This window comes from Hetaerina americana, unplaced genomic scaffold, assembly GCF_022747635.1.
Source record: "Hetaerina americana unplaced genomic scaffold, ioHetAmer1.1.p SCAF_2, whole genome shotgun sequence".
Lineage (NCBI taxonomy): Eukaryota > Metazoa > Arthropoda > Insecta > Odonata > Calopterygidae > Hetaerina > Hetaerina americana.
In genome coordinates this window covers 67,923,419-67,948,176 of record NW_027286763.1, presented here as the reverse complement: position 1 = coordinate 67,948,176, position 24,758 = coordinate 67,923,419, and the positions used below count along the sequence as shown (strand labels likewise).

Genomic DNA, 24,758 nt, shown 5'->3' with positions numbered 1-24,758 from the left:
CGTCCGTCGGATGGGACATTAAGCTGTGAACCCCTTGGTGCCTTTCGTTAAGGGTAGACTAATGCCGATGCTGGATTTATCTCTACCCTTCATCCTTTCCTGTCCATCCCTTATGGTGCAAATGACCTCAGCAGTCGCTTGCCTCCCCTAAATAATACTACTACCCACAATGCCAGAAATAACTGAATCCACCTGAGGATGGATAATTTCCCCAGGCATTTAGGTTTTTGTAGTCCTTTCTTGTTAGTCCAGGTGAATATTAAATCAAACCTTTGCTGCAAGCAGATCTGAGGAAAGAAATTTCATAAATGATAAAATGTGAAACACCTAAAACAGACTGTACATAAAGGAATGGTTAGATTTTTCACATCAAATGGCATTCTGTACTTTCTTTTTGTGCAGTTGAAATGAATTTACTCTTTGCAGAGTTGCCTCTTACCTGGAAAAGTAACCTATTTTTATTTGGGTGTTAAAAATAGAAAAAAAATTGTCCTTGGTTCTTTTCCTACAGAATAGTGTGCAAATTTTGGTTTTGGTATAGAAAACCTAAATCTGTTGCTTTTTTGGATTTTCAAGTTAATCTTGCTCAATTCTAACTAAGGATATAAACTAAGTAAAGTGATCATCATTTTTCTTTGCTGCATTTTGTTCCATTCTCACAACAATGTCAGGTTATGTAGTGGTAGTCTAGAAGGTTAGGGTAGGTTTTTCGGCAGACCATGCCATTTCTCACATCTAAACTGTGAAGCCATGACTAAATATTCTTAAAACCCATAGTGAATATTAATATAGCTCATTTTTTAGCTCTGCATGCTTTGTCAGGTGCAATACATTAGGAAAGGAATTATCATATATATCTGCTTCATCATTGTGTCCTGTCTAACTGATACATTATCCTCTAAATTTTAGCAAGGTTTTCATTTCTTCCCTTCTCTTCATATGCCTCTCCCTTTCTTGGGTTGGCATTCATCTCAAATACATCTGTGTAGTTTTAATGTTGGTTTTTATTGATATGTTCATAAAATTAGCCTTTCTGGCTAATGCACTTGTCCTATACCCCAAAAGTCATCGTTTCAGAGTTTGGTCATTGTTGTCTGTGTGAACTCTGATGTTTAGGCCTGTGGGGCAGGAGTGACTTCTCAGCATTCTGGTGGCAGATATGTCCAGAAAATCAAAAATAAATTGAAATTCAAGCACGCATCTTGCAGCTACGCTATAAAATTATGAAAACTCAGTAGAAAAAATAATCCTTTGTTCAAGTAAATACTGAAAATGTCTCTATAACTGGACAAAGGTAAAATTACTGGACTAAGTTTCCATATTTCACTAAAATATGAAAGTATATAATAATCTTTTTCTGGGACATCGTTTCATTTTTGTAGAAAAGCTAACAGGGTTAGTATTGAAGTATCAACTTTTGAATTGGAAAGTGCACACCCTAAGCTCTCAAGTCTATTAAATTATCATTCCCTGCAAGTGACAACAGCTATGCACCAATACACAACCCATTCAACTTATCAAAAAGAGCCCAATTTGTGCTGATAAACCAAATTAGATCATATGGTATTTCAATGTAAGTGCACCAAATTTCTAATTCCAGCAGTCTCGTTGAGCCTCAAAGGCTTAACAATGGGCACTCCTGATACAAAATTGCTCTTCAGATGCTTAAAATAAATTTGTAAGACTGAAAGTTCATTGAGTGGTTGAAAAGTGGAATCACCTGCTTAGTGTGGCCATGAATTGGATGTTACTGCAAAAAGAAACATATTATTGACCTTGCAGGCTTCACATGAGTTCTGCTGGTTTGTCCGTACTTCTGTGCATTGGTGCTCCTTGTGTTTGGTGCGGCCCAGCCCTTGCTGCGCCCACCACCAAAGGGTGGTGGGCGCAGCAAGGGCTGTGGTAGTAATTAATTCAAAATGTTTCACGTTTTGGTAATTTTTATGCTCATAGCTAAATATGTTTCTTTGGTTATTTGATGTTCTCATAAAAGAGTGAAAAATATTTTTCCAGACCCTGTTTGGTCTTGTAGTACTTTTTACAAAGGAATCAAAATGAGCACCTGGCCACTTTACGTTTACTTTTGCTATAAGAAAAAATCCTGATTTATAGCAATCATTTCAGACCATTGTTAAACTGATAAAAGAAGACGCTTTGCTTTTCAACTTAGAACTTGTTTATTACCTAATAAAAATATAATGTCAAATTCTATGTAGAAAAGCAAAGCATCTTCTTTCATTATGAAGGATTGCCACCATTTTATGCCTTAAACTGTCATTCATTGTTTAATTAACTATTATTAAAGGTATTGTATATTTTAAAGTATGCTTGGGATCAACAAAGACTGAACAACATTACATTTCACTATCTTACCTTATAAAACACAATCTGTAATCCAACAATGCAATTTACTCTTCCTCAATTCCGCCTACTTCCTCCATTCTGTCAAACATGGCTATCCTATTCATACCCCATCCTCGCTTGTCTAAGGTTCTCCCCTCTATCGTAGTTTTCAGTCCCCATTTCCAAACAAATTGCTTTGCTCTACATCTTTTAATATCTCCCTATCATGCCCTCTCCTGCTCCACCATGCCTAGCATCCTTGTTTGTTTTCCTTTCTGATTGTTTCATTTTTTAAATCCTTTTAAACCCTGCCACACCCACATTTCAAAAGCCTCCAAATTTTCATGCATCATCTTGCTTCAAAGACCATCTTTCCTAGCACTACAAAACCACACACTTATGTGTCAGAGTTTAAACGAGTCCTTTCCTAACATCCTTACTTAACTATTATTAACTAACTTGTACTCTAATACCTATATACAATAACTCCTGCAAGATTAAAGAATAGAAATAAATATGTAAAATTTAATGAAATACATTTGAAGGAAACTATATAATTAGTATTTTTGTTGTTAATTTTGACACTTTTTTATCCATTTGGTAGTGCATATCAGTAATTCAGAAAAATTGTTAGATATTTTGTAGAATGCTTGATATTGTCTTCTGGCTCAATCAAAGTTTAACAATTTCCAGATTTTCTTGCAGGTGGTGAGGAAAATTAATTTTGGAAATTTTATAGAAACACAAAGTTTTTAAGGAAGCAATAATGATATTTTGTACATTCAGCTTCCTCTAGAAGTAAATAACATTGTCCATATTCAAATTTTGAATGTAAGTAAACCAAATAATGATAATTTTTAAGTGCGAAGAAGTAGCAAACTTTTCCAGGAAGTTCTGAAAGATTACAATAAAATTCCAAGTGAAATATGGAAGAGTAGCATTAAAGAATAAACTACCCAAGTTTTGATAATAATGAAACTGATGCTAATCCAGGTAAATATGTTATTAAAATTAATTAGCTGTATTAATTTTTGTGAAAAATTCAAAATATAAATAATTTGCTTATGGCAGATATAAAGGCTTTCAAATATGGCTCAAATACATGACCCTGACTGAAGTAGCGGATAAATTTTGATGGGTCACCTTATACAGTTCAATGTGATACATTGATACAATTCTCTTTCTGGGTTTAGCAAGCTTGCCACACTGTTGTTAAACTTGCACAATGTCTGTCAAGAAGATATCCAGCCCTGCAATATTTTTTAGAGCTATAGCCTACCGAGAACAATGAGGCCATAGCCCCATTTGAAATACTCCCCTTGGGACCTCACACACTTATCCCAGCATCTCTCACAATTTTCAAAGCAATCGGCAAAGTCCTTTTGGAATGGTCATCAGCTGCATTGTTGCATTCTCCTTTATCTCATCAACTGACTGATGGGAAGATTGGACTTTTGTTTCAGGGTCATAGCCATAGACCCATGACTCATCTCCAGTTATTTCCTATTTTTAGAAAACCTGGGTCATTGTCTTTGGCTTGTAGCAAGTCCCTTGCAATTTATGAAGAAATTTGTCTTTTAAGGACCTTAGCACCGAGTACATACAGAGGCCAAACTGGTTCTTCTGCAGTACTAATTATTTCTCATGATCGCCAAGGATTTTCTCAGGTAATTTATGTTTGACTGGTGCAAAAGGAAAATTTGATATTTGTCCAAGTTGCTCTTTGAAGGCAGCTTAAACGTTAAACAAGTATTTTAACTTATTCATGTTCACTTATAAGCTGTAAAATTGATAAATAGTACCTCTCATCTATGTTATCTACAAAAAATGGTGTACTCAAAATATATTTTAACTGTCGCTATTTTTTGGTGAAAATCATGCATTTTTGTCATGATAAGAGCTAATGTTCTATTTAGTTCCTTAGGAAAATTTGGCCCCCTCAGTAATGATTTTCATGTGCAAAATTTCAGCATTCAGTTTAAATTTTGAACTCTCGTGCAATATTTTAAGCTGAATGTGTGATTGATTATTTACTAGTAAACCATGACTTATAGTTGGTCATTATTTTAAAATATTGGCTGTAAAATTTACCCACCTCAAGAAGTATACTGATGATAAATTGCTTCAAATTAATGAAATAAACTTATCATGCTGGGCCTTTCAGAAAACAGAAGAAGCTCATGTTGCTATATTGTTGGACAGTTTATAGCAGAACACACATTGTTGATGCTTTTTTTCACTGAACCACCAATGAGTCCATGTTTTTTAATATCTTAAAACAAATCGCAAATTAGAAAAAACCATATTTGTCGCTCCATCATTGAGGCTCATGAGATTTAGAATTTCAAGCTCCCAAATCACACTAGTGCTACTCAATGTTTCAGGAATTGAACAAGAAGAAACTTGATTGTGCTAAAAGTTGTGGGCGTTGTTGCTTCTGGTCTCTCTTGTACTATGTAGCCTAGTGACACATTTAAATGATGCAACTTGGATTGTGATAAGTATATTTTAGTTAAGTCATAATGAGAGTATCTATTGGAGAAATGAGTTAGGTGATGAATAATATTATTCTACCAAAAAAAACATTTCAGCCATTCTGTAAGTCCCTGATATCGATTGCCATTTTCCAATAGATCATGGTGTCTGTCAATAAATTTAACAATTTTAATGGTTGAAAATCATTCACCTTGACTGGGTTGATTTGGAAGGATTTTTAAATTGTAGCATTGGAATGTGCATTACCAGATTATTCCATGAAAAAATGCTGTTTTGGCACCTCTCACAGGTTCTTTGAATGTACTTGAAGATGTTTTCTCTAGAGCTTCGCGTCATTTTCTGCACTACGTAGCTCAAAAATCATCTTTGAGGCACTTTCACTCCAATAAAGATTTTCAGAATTGTAGTAGCATTGAAAAATATTTATTTTTATTACATTTCTTTGCTACAAAGGTAAGGACATTGAAATGCTTAACTGTGGCATGTATTGGGCCTCATGATTGAACAATTGTATTGCATGCATTTTTTTCAAATAACTAAATTATGGAATTAAACGCCTTTTCATAGCTGACAGCACCCCAGTGTTGATTTCTTAAAAACTGTAGCTGGTTTTTAATTTGCCATATCAGTTTCCAGGCAATTTTAGGCATCCTTTCCTGGTACATGCTGCAATTCCTGTCTCTGTGCATCTGCATGTGTTGCATTCAACATTCCATACTTCTCCAGGAGTACATGATGTAGCTAATGTGATACATAAAACAAATAATTATTGTGATAGTACTATGATGTTTTTAATAATTTCAGATTTATTTGGAGGAGAATTGTGTACCATTTATTAGTGGCAGTGAAGAGAAGGATGAAAAAAATATATATACATACGTAGTATGCATACTCACTTAAAGGACAAAGGTTGGCATACATACAATCATATTTCCAGCATTAATAAATGCCATCTAATCAGGTACTAATGCATATATGTTATAATTAATTGTAAAATGTCTACAAGGAAGAGAAACTATGTGGTAATGGAAGTAAACAATAATTAATCAACCGTTATCATTAAGGATTGCTTTGGCAAACTCAGAAAAGTTTTGAAAATGGTTTGTACCAAACATCTGGCTTCCACTATTAAATCAATATATCCCAGAGGCTTTTTTGTGCTACTTTTAGTAAAATCTAGTTTGAGTGGGTCATGCAAAATTTTTCATGGTGACAGAATGCTGAAGAAGAAAGAACTTTCAACAAAATGAAAACGGCATGTGCTGGACTAAAGCAACCTTCAGATCTATATATTTTCTTACTTGCCCAAATGTACATTCTTTTCATCCCTCTATGCTTATTCAACATCCCTAATCTATCACAGTTTTCAACATTTCTTTTGAATGCATCCTCCTATCAATTTTCTTGTGAATTTCTCTTGTTCCATACCATACCTGGTACCACTCTGATGCTCTCCCTTTAATCAATTTAATTTTCTCCACACATGTATCCCAAAATACTCCAATCAATACTTATCTCCACAATTCAGCAACAAAGTTTCCAAATCATAAAATTCTATGCTCCATATCAATGCTTTACCTAATATTTTCTTGATGTCTTTGCTAAATATTTTTATTTTCACTTTTTTATTTGCCTTTAAGATTCGAACCTCCGATCTAAAAGTTCAGTTTTGTGTGACATAATTTGAAACAATCCTCTAAATATAGGCCTGCATTGCAGTCAGGGCATTAGTACACTCTATCCCTCCTATTACCTCGTGCAGAGCACACCTGACATCTTCTTTGAGGCCTGGAATTCTTCCCGGTCGGCCATATCTTTTCAACAAAGTGCCTCTCGACCAAACTTCCTTACTTTAACTTGCACTATCACATCCAATGTTCACTTCTCTTTCTCCGACCAAATGTGCAACTAAATTCTCTATATCATCTTCACTCAAAAAAAGCTTTTCCCTCTTGGAATCCATTACAGGGGCTATATAAGGCTTTTTTACTTCTCTTTCTCAAGAAAGAAATCTAACAACTGAGACTATAGACTGTGGTGAGGCCTTTTGCCCTCACAACTGTTATGACGAAACAAAAAGAAAGAATGATACACGAATAGTTCCAGAGAAATTAGATAGGGAGATCATATCAAGCAATGAAGACGGACAGAACCTGAGGACAAAGCATAAATGTAAAGAATTCACTAATCTCATAACAATGGACTTGATATATTTATTTTCCTTACAGAGTCCCTTTTCATGTAGACGAAACAGAACGATTAGGAAGAGTCACTATCGAAGAGGCCAAGGGCAACCATAGATATTTAAAAAATTTGATGGCGCCGCAGAAAAAAATTCAAAACTGAGAGAGCAGAGTGAGGTGTACGTCAATCCCCGGATAAGGCCTGCCGACTGCAGCGTATCACGTACTGAGAACCGCGCTGAGGGGTTAAGGTTCTCATCATGAATTCATTTCTTTTAGTCAATACTTCTTTGAGTAACGAAATTGTGATCCTTTAATGTCCATTTTTTTTTAAATTCTTCTCAAAATGTCTAATGATCTATTCGATCTAATTTATGCTCCCCTATTTTGATGTTCAACATAGCAGTCTATTTTCCTGACAATGCCATTACTTTGATTTTGTTATGATTTATTCTTCTCACTATGACTCTGTGGTGACTCCAATCTATTTGGGAACTGGCTAGCTAATTCTAATTAATCACAGCCCAACTTCACCTGGCCATTCTTTCTTATTTCTACCACCATCCTTTCCATGTACATCACACTATGCCCTCCATGCATGCATATTTAACTATCTTTATCCTTTGCCCATTCATATTCTCCATCCAATAGCTTTGCCTGTGTTGTGTGAGTATCAGATTTCAAATATTTCTCCAATCTTATCTTATATTCTTCAGTATGTCCTTTGACTTATTTAACTCGACTCTGCTGAACTCATTTTACAACCTTAAGGAGAAAACAAAAACATTGTGGTTATATCTATCTATGAATTATCTCAATGATCCATCCAATTGCTGTATTGAGATTTTTGCCTTAATTTATCATTTGCTACCTTCTACTTATGTCTTTATTGATGGTACTCTGAAATAATTTTTATTCATGTGAAATTAAATTTATGTCCCCATTGTCATCACAAAGGCATACCTACATACTAGAAGCATGCAAGTGATTAATTCATGTAAATTATTATTTTTTCTGAAAACATCATGAGGTATAGCTGCGGTTGGTGACATGATATCGAAATTCTCTTCTGTCAATGTGATATGAAATTTAGGTGCAATGTTCACAGGGATCTGGGGCTTTCTTTGTATGCAATCATGCCATTCCCTAGCATTACAAGTGCATCTAAAATTATCCTCATCATTCACTACCCAGATTGAATTTAACCAAAATTGTACATCGAGCTTTTGAACAAAGTTATTTTGCCTATTTGAGTGAACTCAAAGGACAGTATCTTTCGTATTCAAACTTATAGGGAGCCAGTAATAATGAATTTAGCGCTTTCATAGACATACGCCGTAAAATTATGCAATCCGCGATACTCTTTAATGGCTGGAGGAAACGGTCAAGCAAGCACCACATTCATCAATTTCAATGCTTTATGGCATGCATGCACCCACAGAATTTCAGTGTATGCTTGATTGCCGTAATGAGTGGGTAATGTTGAACAAGTAAAATACAGCTTTGCCACCTTAGTGAAAGCACTAATAACTATTTCAAAGGAGACAGCAATTAAACGAAAAATAGGTTGAATTTTTCCTTAATGCAATGGTGTATTCGGGCACCACCAAGTAGTCCAGCGGGGAACACATTTTTACGGTGATGAAAGGAGTTGGAAGGAAAGGGTGCTAATATAGTAATATGAGGAAAAAAACTAATTTGAATCTTATAGATCTTGGATGCATTTTCTACTAGTTAGGAATCGATGAATATGGGTACGATGTATGAATGCAAGTTATAATCCAAGGTGATCATTTACAAAATTTCGCTAACATATCAATTTCATCAACGAGGCCCCAATAATTTGCGGGTACAAATGAGTAACAGAAAAAGCGGCGATTGACTAACTAAATAGTTAAAAAATATAATTCTCCCCGCAGTATTAGTTGCTGAATCGATATCATACCTGTAGATAGCAAATACCCTAATTATTCTTTTTACAAGAAGTATATTTTGTATGTAATCCCTCTCTTCTCTTTCACTCTCAATTTCTAATTTAATTTCATACGATTCTAAGCCTTAAAATTAGAGTAGGAAGATACAAAGAAAAAGACTATGTGCTTTTAGGCCGGAAAATCCCGACCTACGGCATACTTATAAATTGAATCATCATGGGCGGTACCTTGGATTTCTCTTCCGCTTCAATTGTATGTGCAATCTACGAAATATCATCGCGACATGCTGCTTAAAAATAAAGATCTTTATCGTCGGCAATGAAGAGTTACTTCTCAGAGTTTGGCATTCTAACTCGTACAGTTTTAAATAGGGGTGTTGTCAGATCAGATTTATTTACTATTATTGCTTACTTGATATTGGTCACTCCGACCCCTACTTGGTATAATGTGTGGAGAGTATTGAAAGCACAGTGCTCTACCCTTCGGAAGGGATATTAAGTTCATTTTACGAGTTTTTTTTAATATGCCAGTTCGCCATTGTGAAGAATAAGACGATTACATTTCCACCAAGAAGTGTTATACCTGATGTGAAATAAAATTTCTTCGTGGTACGAAATTTCTTATTATTCCTCGGTACTGACGACTTACTTTACGGATAAGTACTCACCAGAGCTCTCGCCGGTCGGGGAGGATAGCGCCATTGGCAATGCTATGAGGAGCATTGCGAGGCAAGCAACGACGGCGATTCCCCTGGCTCTCATCTTGGGATGTACTTTCACGATGACAGATGGTCGACGAATGATCGTTCACGCTGATAAAAGGCCTTTATAATGTCTTATTCCCCCCCTTCTCCACTTTATGCCATTACGCGTTATATTCGTTCCGATTCCCAGAACCTCTTAGCACCCAACCTTTCGGTGTCTTAACTAATGGACCGACGATGAGTTGCGAACGTGCCCTTGAGGTTAGGTGATTCAAAAGAATGTTTGAGTGAACACATTAACATGCTTTGTTGTTTTAAGGATTTCGCCAGAGGTGAGTCATGAGGGTAAATATAGCGCACAACCTGAGTTAGGAATGGCTAGCGTGCTAAAATTGATTTATTTATAATTCGTATTTATTTATAAATTCAATCCGTTGGCAGAGGATGAGACAAAGAACAAAATCTAAGATTTGAAATATGTAATCGGATGTTGGTTCATATTCAGCGCAGTCACGCTGAGCATCTCTTTTATTGTCGAATCCCAATTCCCAGAATTTGGAATGGGATTTGGGGTGAGAATTGGTGAAGAGTTAGCGATAAGTTTCGGATATCCGGGACGCCCTGTGAGCAATTTTTTTCTGTCAATTTGTTTTCCGAGGTGATCAATACATGCCTAGTCATCACTGTGAAAACATTGTCGGTATCTTTCACGGGGCTAAACCCATCCGCTTTCCTATCTACTTCGGCAAACATAAAAGGACTTAGTTTAGCTATCCTAACACCCTTCCCCTGTTCGTTCCGAGGGTCTATCAAAATTCGAATACGGGAAAGCAAAAGAGCCAGGGATAGCTTTTTTGTTCTTGCTTATTTCCACAAGAACAACAGGATATGAGCTGTTCATTACGGACCGAAGGATGCCAATTCATTATTTGTGAGAACAGGATGATATAGGCAATATTGAGAGAGAAGGAAAAAGACGTTAAAAATTTGCTCAAGATACTGGACTGCGGGTCAAGGTGAGGGTCGCACTAGGAGACCATGACGAGATTGATGACGGGGAGCGTAAGCAAATATTGACTTCCCCGTTTGCACACCGAAAACGCGTCTTTAGCCTTGCCAGTTGCTTTCTCTTCTCCTTGGTTATGACATCATTAATGGATTGATCCTCGTAAAATGAACATGAGCTATCTAATCTATGACATTTAGATGTGGTCATCGAAGAATGTCCTTCTCCTGAGGGGAAAATAAATAAAAGTTTCCCTCAGTCTCCGATGCGCACCTCCATTTTCAATAAATTTTCTTCGTGCTTTTGAATAATCAAAAAATACTAACCCCTGTTCTACCGCGAATGAGGCTTGAAATGCAGTTTACACAGTTTTTTATCAGGCCAGTTTTTATCATTTATTACATGTGCTCTGTGGCGTCTCTAATCTGCCATTGCACATTGAGTGCATTGCAGTTTAATTTACCATTAGTGGGTTTGCAAAGTACGGAGACCTTTCAAAGATGGAAAAACCGGAATTTCGTTGTACGTTGATCACTCTTTTTCCATCCACATAAGATCACGGGGAAGTAGGAGCATTACGGGAACGGACGGATGAAATTATGCGTAGGGCTTCTTTTTGAATTTGTCATGAATGGAGAAATTGCCAAAGGCAATTGATTTCCGGTATAAATCCGGGTTTGCTCATTAATTGTATTTGAAGGACCTTGACTGGCGGAAGGTGGCATAAAAGCAAGTGGATTGATGTACAGGCATATATACTGTATATGCCCTCTTCGGTCTGCGAGTCACTCTTAGGTTCAGAGCTTTATTCGATAATCTTTCCGCTGTATCTGAGCTGATAAGCTGATTACTTGGAAACAAAATAGTACTGAAGCGGTATTTAAGCAGCAAACTTTTAAAGGCAGCTAGATGGATTGCAATTAAATAGTTCTTGCAAATCTGTTTTGATTTTTTTGGAAAAATATCGTAATTACGTAAAATAATGAAAAAATCAGCAAAACTAAGTCTATTCATTATGGTTAGGGATTTTTCTGGATATGCAACTTTTCCATTACGGTATGTTAAAAATATGGATCCAAAATTTTCTAGTAAACTTAAAAAAAACATTAGATAATTTCTATTGGATTTCTTTCTTTTTCAAATGACGCAGTCCAGAGAAAAGGAGAGAGTAATTTTAAAGAAGAGGGGTTTAGGCTCTCAAATGGTGTTTAAATTTTTAATGGCTCACTCAAGCCAAGATATTTCCCCCTGGAAATTGTTTTCGCCATTCACAATTTCAAATACAAGTTATTCGTAAGATGATCACTATTCATGGGGATTCCAAAATATCCAGCTACGGCAGGTGACTGTGTTGTGCGGATTCCGCCTTTGACAGTTTCACAACGAGTTCATTGTTTTAACCCGCAGGAATAAGGATCCTGTGCATCTCGGAACTATTAAACCCTTGAACTTTTGTACAGGTGGTAAAATGGAGTATTTTCATTCTCAACCCATCTCCGCTAAAGGATTTATTTTTATTGGTAGCTTAACCATCAATATCCCTCAGATAAAACTTAAAAGTGTTTGGCAAAGGCTGCGGGAAAATATGTAAGATGATAAGCTAACGGTACATCTGTATCCTTCGACCTGTGTACTTGCGCGGTACTTATGTGACAGAACTACCACGAAAGATGAACTTTTAGGTAGGCAAGTTCACATTAGCCATAGAATAAACATATAAAACAAAAGCCATACATAAGTCATAAAATAAAAATGTGGAAACCTTTTCAGAAGGGTTCAATGAAATGTTATTAAATTGCTACTTCAACTTCTTATTGAGCTTCTTCTGAGAGCTGAGAGAGAATAATGTTAGTTGAAGGTCCAAGTCGTGCATTGGTATTGGAGACTCGATATTTTTGTATAAAACTCTTTTGGTGTACCTGAAAAAACTCTCAGCTCACAATTTTTTTCATCCTTGATATCGAAATTTAACTTTTTCATCGTCTTCCAGGGAGAAGACTAAATTGTCCGCCAGTTATGTTTGAAAAAGTAGTCATTGAAAAATAATGATTTGATCTTCGCCGAGATCTTTTGGTGAGATTTCCAATGAATTTCTCTAATTCCATTTGCAATAACATCCTTATTTTTCGGGTCAAAATGTACGCTTTAGGTTACTTCCAAAACGTCAATGAAAATCTTCAGTGAATGCATTGCTCATTCAAAATATATTCAGGTCACCAATACATATCTATCAGAGAGAAGAAAAGAAACTTTTACGGTTACAACTTGTCTAAAATCACATTTTTCATGGAGTTTTAAAGAAACTACCTGAACTAATTGCAATTTATGAATCACCTAGAATAAGTATTTGAAAATTCAAAAATACCGAAGGTTAATATTTTTAAATCAGCATATCTAATGCTCAAATTGGGTTTGATAAGCTTTTTTACCCTTCGTGTCCTTGAGGATATATGTTCTCCATAAATTATTCATTTTATATCATTGATACCGTATGATATGATAATATGCACAAGTCAGGGACAGTTTTATATTTACGAATCGGCTAACAAAATAATTCCATCGGCATTTTTTCGGCGGTGGGTAAGTAATTTGAAAACCAATGTAGAGAAACTAATCTTGAGTCCTACCCTCAGATTAAGACAGGGAGTTTCGAGAGGACACTGTTCTTTTCTCCCATCTCGGCTGAGAAATAGTTTGAATAAAAATACATGAAATTGGCTGGAATTGGACAGCAGCGCATGCTGAATCCCATTGTGTGAGTTCATTGGGCCGGAAGTTTGATTAGCATGTGTTGCATGTTACGAAAAATCCCGGTTTTATCCTATTTAATTTCGAATTAATAGCATTTTACATAGTGAATGTTTTAAAACTCATGTCCCGCTAATATTACAAATAGCATGGACATTGTCAGGGACTTCCACTAGATATACGAGGTACCTGTATGTACAAAAAGTATCGCGACTTTTGTGCTTTTTCAAAAATTATTTATTTATTCATGAATATCTATTTTGTCCCCTTCAAAGTAATTCCCATTGGATATTATACACTTGTGCCAACGTTTTTTCTAATCCTCAAAGAACTTTTTAAAAATTATTTTTGTGAGCTTGTTCAGCTCCTCCTTCGATGCAGTCTTCATCTCGTCAATCGTAGCTTAGCGTCGTCCTTTCATTGGCCTCTTCAGTTTCGGGAACAAGAAAAAGTCACTGGGGGCCAGATCTGGGGAATGCGGTAGCTGCGGCATCATTAGTGTGTTGTTTTCGGCCAACAATTCGCGCAGTAACGAGAAAGTAACGATGTGTGAGCAGGGGCGTTGTCATGGTGCAAAAGCCAATATTTGTTCTTCCACAAATCCTTGCGTTTGTGGCGGATTGCTTGGCGCAAATAACGGATAACTTGCAGGTAATATTCCTTATTTACCGCTCTATCCTGTGGCAAGAACATGATGCACCACACTCCTGCACTCGAAGAAAACTGTAAGCAAAACTTTCACATTCGACCGAACTTGACGCGCTTTTTTCGGTCTTGGCTCGTGCTGCAGCCTCCATTGGGATGATTGGGCTTTAGTGTCCACGTCATAGCCATAAACCCATGCTTCGTCACCAGTTATGACCCTCTGGAGCAAATTTGGGTCGTCGCGGACAGAGTCCAATACCTCATTAGCAACGATAATGTTCGCTGTTTTTGTTCGAAAGTGAGCAATTTTGGTACGAATTTCTTCGTGTATGTTTAGGTCCTCAGTAACTTCTCTTACGGTGATTTGACGGGGTTGGCCAGAGAGGTAGAGTGGAGGAGTAAAAAGGTTAAAGAAGTAAAAAGATATAATTCTCTTTTCTTCCCAGCTACATTGTAACCTTTTTACCCCTCCACCCTCCCTCTCTGACCAACTTCCCCTCCCTTGATCAGAAGGTATATATACCAAGTTGGATTCTATGGGGACCACCCGAAGATGAGTTAAATCCTAAAAGGGGGTTTCCGTATTGTTGTTGTTATGTTTCAACTATATATTTTATATGCATTTATATATTGTACACTTTACGGAAATAAAGACCTTTAAAACTGAAAACTATGAGGACCACCTGATGATGACGTTCAACGTCGAAACTTGGGTCGTGTTTTTCAAATAAAGTGTATGGAATCACAAAGTAAATTATTTCATTTCAATATATCATGCAAATTCCATAAAGTTACGCCTGAGACAACACATTTTTTAGCAAACAAGTGTTGTGATTCGACTAATCCGACTGGTAATGATATGATACAGGGTAATTTGAGAGGACGAGGGTCATTTGCCAAAAAAATTTATTCATGTATAGAAATAGTTGCATATTTATAGAAGATTTCGATTAAAAAATCTGATTTGTCAGCTTTTTTGTGAAAATACTCTTTCATTTTGCAGTTATGTGTATTCGTAAATTATTTCACAATAATTTGGAAAATGTTAAAACCACCCCTCCCATTGGTAAATTTTACAAATAGCTATCTCACAAAAAACCTATCCCTTTCATAAACTATTCCGTCCAACTAAGGGATGAAGGCGGGATGGTATCCAGTATAGCTGAAATTCCTGGAATCGAATCCCTCTCGTCAGCAGTATAACTCTATCAACTAAAGTGAGACGCCACTTACATCTCTTATTGGGACGGCTTTTCTTAAAATATGCTACTGGTCCCAAAGAGTCCCGTTTCTCCATTTCCAGTGCCAGATTCTTTGGGGATAGTTATTGCTGCTAATGTTTTCCTATACATAGATGGTAAACATCCTTAATTTTCATCAGGCAACTCTTATGAAGTGCGGAATGCACCAATCTACGAATATGGCATCTTGTTTGGGAGGATGTCTTTATGGCAACCGAGGCTAGGAAACTTGAAATCTTTCGATAATGTGTGTATATAGTATGTCATTATTAGTAGAAATACTATTTTGCAGTTTGCCGTCCGGAAACAATAAATACTCATTGACTATCTATAAATATGAACACAAAAACAATTTAGAATGATACATATTTTTTTCTTCTCTTAAGAGGGCACTCACATAGGCAAGTGTTTTACGGGATCAACAAGATTAAAATTACATTTATGAAGTAAGCATTTAATACGGCCCTTGAATTTTGCGATGAATATTAAGTAGAGAGTGGGTCGCGGTAGCCTAGGGGTAGAGCGTGGACTACTGAACCGAAGGCCTGGGTTCGACTCCTGGGCAAGCCTATCTGGCACCTGCAGATCCAACAAAGCTATGTGATTTTTCGGGTACCAGATTTCCTGGGAAACCATTACCGTCACAGGGAAAGGAACTGGGCCCCCTACCCTGATGCGTGAATTTCACTCGCCGTCGGGCATAGTGCTGGGTGAACTCTACCATCACCTATCAAACCGACCTTCGGGTTGATTACTGTGTTTATGGTTTGTAAAGTATAGGTACCTTGGAGAAATGGTAAGAGCAAGATACTTATATATGATTAAAAAATCCTGGCTGACTTTGAAACTAATGTCACAGAGCATTCTATGTCAGGATGGAGGGATTTTTTCCAAGACTTTCCATAGCCGGCCTTGGATTTTAAAGCTATTCCTTCTTATTGGGAACCATTTAATATTCTTCGTCAGCTTTTACGAGTACTTCTTCAGCTTTATGTCTCGTATTGCTATTTGGCTGCTAGCACTTTTTATATAAGCCATGGATTTTGGGCACCCGACCCTCTTATGGCAGTGGTTAAATTTTCTGAACATCCTACTCAACAAACCTGTAACTAATCTGACTCACTACACCAACTGGGATAGTCAAAGTGCTACAGTTTCGCGAAATAGAGACCACACAAAAATGGTATAGAGATTTATATTATGAGACATAAGTCAAACTGATATAACAGATTTTCTTTATCAAAATTAATCACCTCATAATATGAAACAGAAATGTCTTTTGCTTACCTGTATCAATTTTCTCCTCGAAGTGCCTTCTTCTACCTCCGTGTACATCGCAATTTTTTTTTTTAAATACCTGTACTCGTTTGCCATGAATTTACATGATATCATGTTATAAGCTCGGTTTAATTTCATTTCTTTAATGTTACGGCGTTTCCATCTCGCAAAATAAGGGAGGAAGGTATTTTTCAACTCTTGCACCGTTCAAATCATAGTTTGTGTCATGCGCTTTGAGCGCTATGGACGAGACAGTTTCCTGAATAATTCCTAGGCTTGCCACTTCCATCAATTGGCGCTAAAGGTAGGGCTCAATTTTGGGAATGTAGGGATAAATGTTGGGGGAAACGGGGAAGGGACACAAAGCATAGGATTTAAAATACACTTCTTAGCATGGAAAGTCATCTAGTCACAATTTTTTTTACTCTACTACCGCTGCAGAATGCCCTTGGATAGTTGAAATTATATTATATCTCTTAGGTATGTAACTTCGTGAAAATTTCATTATTTTCAGAGTTCGTTATACGAACTGTGTGAATTGAAAGTATCCTGAACCTTGAATATAGTACTTAGGATATTATAATTGTGAAAATTTCTTGCACTTCGCATTTTAATCATGAAATATTTATGTTAAGAGCTGAGGGTGTTCCACATGCTCTCTTTTGTTAAGCTGTAATTAATTTGGAATTTGCCAGACTTTGAAAAGGTTGTCTTGAATTTTTTCCTTCCTACGTGCGAGAGAAAATAGGTGGCTCATATTTTCCAAAGTAGTGCTTTGTGGCATGAATGTGATGATATCATTTTTATAAATTTTAGGCGTATCGATCAATGTTCAACCGATTCCTGTACTAGGATACATTTGAATGAAATGTCTGCAGTTTCGGCGAAGGATATTTCCGATTGCATCAGTGTGTGGATGTCATATTTGCAGGTTGGCATTTTTTTATTACCCTACTTTTCGGCACTTGGCGACAGGTTCATTCCAGGGTAACAGTAGTAACAGAAGTAACAAGTAACAGGGGATGTTGCTATTTTAGTTAATTAGGTGCAAGCCGTGGAAAATTGGATATTAATTATGTTTGGGCTTGTTAATGTTCTTATGAATTATTTGCACGACTCTAACTTGTGTAGAAACTCAATTATCTATGAAAATAATTTTTCTGCAGATGCTAAATGGATTGTGTAGTGCTGGATCAAGACTATCCCAAGGCCTTCAGTCGCTGCTTGGAAGTTCACAGGGTCATGTTAATGCGGCACCGATGGCCTCCCACTGCCGAAATATGTGGGATGACCTTGCAAGGGTAACTGCTGAAACTACTGCAGCTGTCAGAAGTGGTATTATTGCTGCCCTCCAGGAATCAGCCTTGAGAATTAACAACCCAGATGCTACCAAACCATGTGAAATTGGCGAAGTAGGTTTAATCATTTTTTCCCCTTCCAAAGGTCATTGAAAGTACATTGATATTTAAGTACAGAAGATCATTCAAGCACAGACTATATTATGTATTAGTAAAGTATATTTTTTATTAATATCTTTTAATTCCTAGCCACATTTATACATATTTTACTTTTAGTTGTAGAAATCCAAAATATTGCTTAATGAATTATTAACAGTTTTTCTGTTAATACATTTACTGCTATTGCCTAGCTTTGATTTACAGTAGATTCCCACTGAAAAACCAAACAGGAAAATTATTTACAGTAATGATCACCAAGTGATATTAAATCTTCACTATTCCACTAAGAATGAGTATTAAGATAACTTGGCTGAATGGTTATTGTGAACTTAAAAAATTGATGCCAACTGTTAATAGCGCTCATTCTGAAAGGGATGTTCATTTTGTCAAGCTATTTCATTTTAATCATCTTCTCATTACTTGCCATTTTATGAATGATTACTGGATTATTGATATCCAAAGATCCATAGTAATACTGCAATAAATCCATGCAAAAGGATAGCCCGTCAAGTGCAGTCTCCCATCCATTAGATGGCATTTTAGGTTGTGGGCTCCTTGTATCGTGAAAGCTAAAGCTAATAGCTCTTTTCTCTCAACCCTGCCCTCAGTCTCTGAAAATCCCACCTCTAACCACCCATCCCAAATGCCTCGAATGACCATTGTGTAGTGTCCATCCCCCTACTAACTAAAACTACCAGAAATCATGCCAATTGGTTCCACTTGGTTTGTTTGGATCAAACTAATATAATATTTATATCTCATGCTTGCTGTATCAACTCACTTCACAAAATTATGTGGGTAGATTGCTTAGTCTCAGTGTCGGAAGGCATTCCTAAGTGGTCTGTGTTGGGCCCTCTTCTTTCTTTGAATTAAATGTATCATCTAAATCCCTTCTGCTGATGATTTGCTTTGTAAAAAACCCCATGATCACTATTCAAACCCCAGGGGAAGCCACTATTTTGTTCTCTGGAAATGAGTTTTGTTAAATGAAAATGAAATCCATCACTGTTTATAAGCCTCTGGGATCCTGATCAAGAGTTCACCTGAACTACTGGGCTTTCGTTTGGACCCAAAATTGTCCTGAAATGACCACATCGTTAATATATCTGTCCAGAACTGCATATTTAATATATTGAATCACTAAGAAATATATGTTTAGCATTTACTTCACTTTTTGGCGAAGTATTTTCTGTTATGGTATATGTCTATCGGGCAGTGGATCATGTATTGAAAAAGTACTAAATATCCAAAAAACATTTGTAAGGAGTACTGACTCCTAACAAAACACAATCCAGCAACCTAATCTACATCAGGTCCCACTTCATCTCTGAGTACTTCCTTCATCCCGTCCAACATCCCTATCCTGTTCCTTACTTTCCTCGTTTGCCTAACATTTTCCCCTCTATTACAGTCTTCAACATCCCACTCCCGATCAATACGCCCTTCATCCATCTTTCCTGTCGCCATAGGATTTCTCACAACAAACCCCTCTCTTCACCCACCATACCAAGTACTTCCTCATTTGTTTTGTTCTCGGTTCATTTCACCTTTTCCATTCTACTCCACACCCACATTTCAAAAGCCTCTAATCTACGTCTATCCTCCTGCTTCAATGACTACGTTTCCGCACCGTAAATAGCTATGCTCCATATCAAAGTTTTTACGAGTCTTTTCTTAACATCCAAACACAACGTCCCTGTCATCAACTCCTTCCTCCTTGTGCAAGCCTCTTAGCCTAGCACAATTCTTCTTACGTCCATAGTACTTTGACCATGTTGGTCCAAAACACTTCCGAGATACGTAAACTGTTCTACCTGCTCTAGTTTTTGCCCTCCTATTTTAATGTTTAGCTTAGCCTTTATCTTTCTAGAAAATCGCATAACCTTTGTTTTATTAATATTGATTCTCATTCCATATCTATCACACTGAATTTCCAATTACACTCAGCAATGCTTGCAACCCCTTGGCTGACTAACAAACTAAAGCTTGGTCATCAGCAAACCTAACTGATTTTATGAATTCCCCGCCCACTTTCATTCCTACCTCCAGCTCTTCCCATGCCTCTTTAATCATTTCCTCTGCATACAAGTTGAACAGCAACGGTGATAATGGGCAACCCTGCCTTACACCTCTTCCTAACACTGCCCATCTGGACTCTCCGTTCCCCACTCGCACATGTGCAGTCTGAGACATGTATAGGTTTCGGATTAGCCTCCTGTCCATCCAATCTATTACTATTTTCTGCAATATACTCGTTAGTTTCTCCCAATTCACTCTATGAAACGCCTTTTCGAAATCTAGGAAACCGACAAATACATCCTGATTGTGTTCTATATTCCTCTCGATTAGTGATCTCAATTCTGAAATGGCATCCTGCATACCTCCCCCCTTCATGAACCCATGCTGATCATCCCCTAAGTAATTATTTGCCCTACTCTCTAGGCTTTTGTTGATAATCCTGAGAACAACTTTAGCTGCATGGGATATTAAACTTATTGTTCTGTAGTCCTCACATGATGTAGCCTTTATCTTTTTCAGGAAAGGAATTAACCCTGATCTCACATAGTCTTCCGGCCAGATTCCTTCCTCATAGATACTACGAATCAGTCCATTTAGAGTTTTCCTTCCACATTTTCCTAAACATTTCAGTAGTTCCACAGGAATGATATCAACCCCCTCGGCCTTATTTAGTTTCATCTCCCTTAATGCCCTTTGTATCTCATCGTCGAGTATGCCTGGACCTAAGTTATCTTCATCTACCTCATGTTCCTTGGCACATAGGGGTGATATTGACTAAGATTAAATCTTCAGTCCACTCTTGAATCTTCTCAATAGGCAGAATAAAAATGAGATTTTTATATATATCCTCAATGCGGTGCTGGAAATATTGAAAAAATATGTAGTACAAATACTAATTATTGTGAAAACCTTCATACAAGCCTTATGTAACAGAATAAACCAAGGAGTCCTTAAATGTTTTGAGTATTGCCTCCTCAAATCAATGTGTCTCCTCAAGCATCTATTGTTTACTCGCAACTAACCTTAAAAAATGAAATATTTTAAGTCATATTTGCATATATTGTCCTAAATTATGTAAATATAAAGTATCAGCTGTTATATACTTCTGATAGATAGATTCAAGTAGTAGTTATAATAATATAAAATAAAAATAACAATTAAAATTACTGATTGAAAAAGTGGAATTAAAACCATTGGCACAATGTCTGCCTTTCCTGAATTGGAACATTTGAGTTTTTGTAACTTAATATAAGATTTTGTATTGTAAGTATTTGGTTTTCTTCCTTAATTTTTTTAATACCTCCTGTGTGTTAATCTTATACCTCCCTATCCGTCATAGCATATAGTTGATAACCACTAGATTTGCTGGTTCAAATATTTGGCAAAATTATCAATGTTGATTTAAACAATGATAAATTTTATGTAAGAGATTTTTTAACATTCTAACTGCATTTTTCTCATGGCTGCTGAAGCAAAATCACGGTGAAATGGAATATTTTGATTTTGCAATTATTAAAAGCTCTTGTGATTAAAAAGCGAAGTGCATCGTGTTTGATTAAAATATTTAGTCTTTCTTCCCATGATTCTTGAATTTTACTTTTTTCTGCTTGGTTGATGATATGGGGAATGGTGAATAACTCTTTCCAGTATTTTTACTATTATCTCTTATTTTGAAATCCTTCCTTCCTCTTAGTCGGTTAATTTCCAAGTTTGGGGAATAACATCGGAAAATGGAAAGAATGATAATTATGTTCAAACTTATGGTGGGAGTAGACTCAAAACTTAAGCATCAGACCCTAGGTTTTTGATTTATGAAGCGTTCATATTGAATGGCCAGTTAGGTACCCACTTTTAATTTGTTTTATGCCCTCTTTCTTCAGTTAATTCTTACTGTATCCACATTGTATCAATGGTTGGTCGCCTACATTTTTCTACCGGTACTTATTAATATGGATGTGCTCCATGTCTTCCAACCACATAATAAATATCAGTAAAAAATATAATTTTTTATTTAACCCAGGTTGCCTGTGCTAGTCTTTCAACTTTTATGAACATGCAGTACCAGTTCTGTTTGACCTGCTGTGAGTGCTTGAGGGGAATTAAAATGGCAAGGGGAATTCCTGAGCCAAGGGAGGATTGCTCAGTTTCAAGCTGTCGGCCTTCCCTTACACCAATGCAAGTGGGTCAGCAGCGGAGGTGGTCAGAAGAAGTAGCACCCAAGGGGCGAAGTGCCTCAGTTCCTGATGCAGGAGATACTGGACCACGTCGGTGGTCAATGCCATGGGAGGGTGGTGGTTCTCAGAACACACGACTCTCCCCATCCGTGCCTGCTGCTTTCCCCACTCCACTCCCTCTGATATCCTCCACAGCATGTAATGCCCCACCAAGAGAGACATCACACCGCAGTGGATCAACCACGCCTGGTATGCCATGCCTTCATGTCTTGCTTGTTAGCCTTGCCCCTCCCTCAAAGATTTACTTCACTGATGACAAACAATAAGTTTATAATGTAGAAGGGAATAGTTTGCAAGAATCTGTTTTCTGGCTTCTTTCTGTGTGCTTTTGTCACAATCCTAACTTTAATATTATTGGTATTCCAATCCCTGCTTGAGTGCCTTTCAAAGAGCATTTCACATCCATCACATTGGTGGGTTCACTGTGAACCCCTTGTTGCTTTCATAAAGAGAAGACCAAGGCAACAGCTTTCTCTTCACGATTCCAATTCCTTAAAATCCTGTATAGTGACAGATGCTAATTAACTTGAAAGAGAAAGAAAGTAATTTCTTTTCTTTCTGAAGTTGACATCCCAAAATGTAACTGAAAATGTTTTATTTATAAAACAATCAATTAATTCCTTCAAATTCAATTCATAATTTATTTTAAAAATCAATTTTATTCATAAATATTAGTATTAATTTCAATGAGCAAATTTATAGTTAACAGTAACTTTTAAGCATTCTAATCAAGGAAGTTTCTAAAAAAGACTTCATTTTAGTAGAAATGCAGTTGAAAATTATTTAAGATATATTCCTCATGCAGGAAATAAAAAGTATTAATTTTTGGGGCATTAGAAATACTTTCCAATATTAAGTGTTCCCATCCTATGGATTGAAACCTTGATGTGGTGGAAGGGCTTGTGCATTCTGATGACCCCTAGAGCCGTGGTGGCGGGAACAATTATAATTGCTCCCGGTTGGGCCACCCATGCTAGATAGATTAAAGGATATGAGCCAGATGAAAGGTTTTCTGTGCAGCATCTGTGACTCAGTGAGGTGGCTGCAAAATCATCTCCCCTTAGTGGGGCGACTATTGGGAGAAGGTGTCATGTTAAAAAGCCTATTGCAAGGTAATGGGAAACCACCTCTGTTATTAATCCCAATATTTTTTATGATGAAAAATAAAGAGAAAATGAGTCCTGATAACTACGGGACCCAGTGTGTCATGTGTGGGAGCAGGAGAGGCGGTCTGCGGTCATCATCTCACAAAACCTTATCAAAGCAAAACTGACAGCAGCAGCACAAAAGATGCAGAAGAAGACCAAATTAGTTAGAATAAGAACTTGGAATGTTATGACAACACTGAGGACAGGAAAATTAGAGAATATAAGGCGAGAGATGGAAAGAGAAAATATGGAGTTTTTCGGTCTATGCGAGGTGAGATAGAAGGATAGCAAGGATTGGACTGCAGTGGTAGTTGTAGAGTTATATAGAGTGGAGGGGATGAGAGCCAGCGAGCAGTTGCCGTAATATTGAATAAAAAAGTAGGAAGAAGCATAGTCAGCATAGAGCAAGCAACAGATAGAATATTACTTTGAGCGATAAAAGCAGAACTGATGATTGTTGGTCATTGTTCAGGTGTACATGTCAATAAGCAATCATAGAGAGGAAGAAGTTGATAGGGTGTACTATCAGTTAAGAGCACATAATTGCCAATGTTCTTAGAGGGAAGCATATAGTAGTGACGGGGATTTGGAATATGACAATAGGCCAAGGAAGAGATGGTAACAAGGTGGGCATTATGGTTTAGGCTCAAGGAATGACCTTTGGAAGAAAGTAATTGAGTCCTGTATGAGACGGGGGTTAGTCATCACCGACACCTGGTTTAGACACCACAAAATGCACAGGTATACATGGAAAATGCCAGGTGACTCAGAGAGGTATCGGTTAGATTGAATTATGGTTTGGCACAGATTCACGAACAGTTTGATCAATTCATATGGCTTCCCAGGAGCAGATGCGGGCTCTGACCACAATTTAGTTGCTATAAAGTGTATCATCTGTTTCAAAAAGATAAGGCAGGGGTGGCGGGTTAGGAAATGGAATGTAGAAGCATTGAATGGATCAACAAGGAAGGAGTACAAACAGGCATTAGAGGAAATCATGGATGACGGTTAAGAGCTGAGTAAATGGGAATGTATCAAGAAAGGGATATTGAAAGCCACAAAAGAAACTATAAGAACCGTTAATGGGAAAAGGGCAATGAAATCATGGATCCAGATGAGAGAAAATAATAGAAGAATCAAAACACAGAGTTAGGCAAAATGAAGTACAAAGAATTGAACAATAAATTGAGGTAGGCAATAAATAAAGCAAAAGAAGCATGGTGGAAGACGCAGTGCGAGGATATGGAAAATCTGCAGAGGAAGGGTGAAATCGGTGTGCTGTACAGCAAAGTTAAATATTTATCGGGAAGTAAGAAAGGAAGA

General features: G+C 36.9%; 1 protein-coding gene and 1 long non-coding RNA gene across 6 annotated transcripts in view; one reads left to right on the top strand and one right to left on the bottom strand.

Moving 5' to 3' along the window:
• Positions 1-5,240: 5,240 nt before the first annotated feature.
• On the bottom strand, positions 5,241-10,027 carry LOC139687959 (uncharacterized). The gene is made up of 2 exons (XR_011700708.1): positions 9,624-10,027; positions 5,241-5,580 (listed from the first exon to the last, which is right to left on the bottom strand). It is a non-coding gene; the product is annotated as an uncharacterized lncRNA (long non-coding RNA).
• A 6,881-nt stretch (positions 10,028-16,908) lies between these two features.
• The window catches only part of LOC139687844 (uncharacterized), a 31,563-nt gene continuing 23,713 nt past the window's right edge, over positions 16,909-24,758 (top strand). For all 5 annotated transcript variants that reach the window (XR_011700670.1, XR_011700671.1, XM_071585163.1 and 2 more), the window contains exons 1-4: positions 16,909-17,057; positions 17,394-17,508; positions 17,744-17,989; positions 22,074-22,476. Coding sequence is in view for 3 of the 5 variants with exons in the window: in XM_071585163.1 (XP_071441264.1) it covers positions 17,446-17,508; positions 17,744-17,989; positions 22,074-22,476 (712 nt within the window). In the remaining 2 variants the exon portion in view is untranslated. The remainder of the gene's footprint in view (positions 17,058-17,393; positions 17,509-17,743; positions 17,990-22,073; positions 22,477-24,758) is intronic.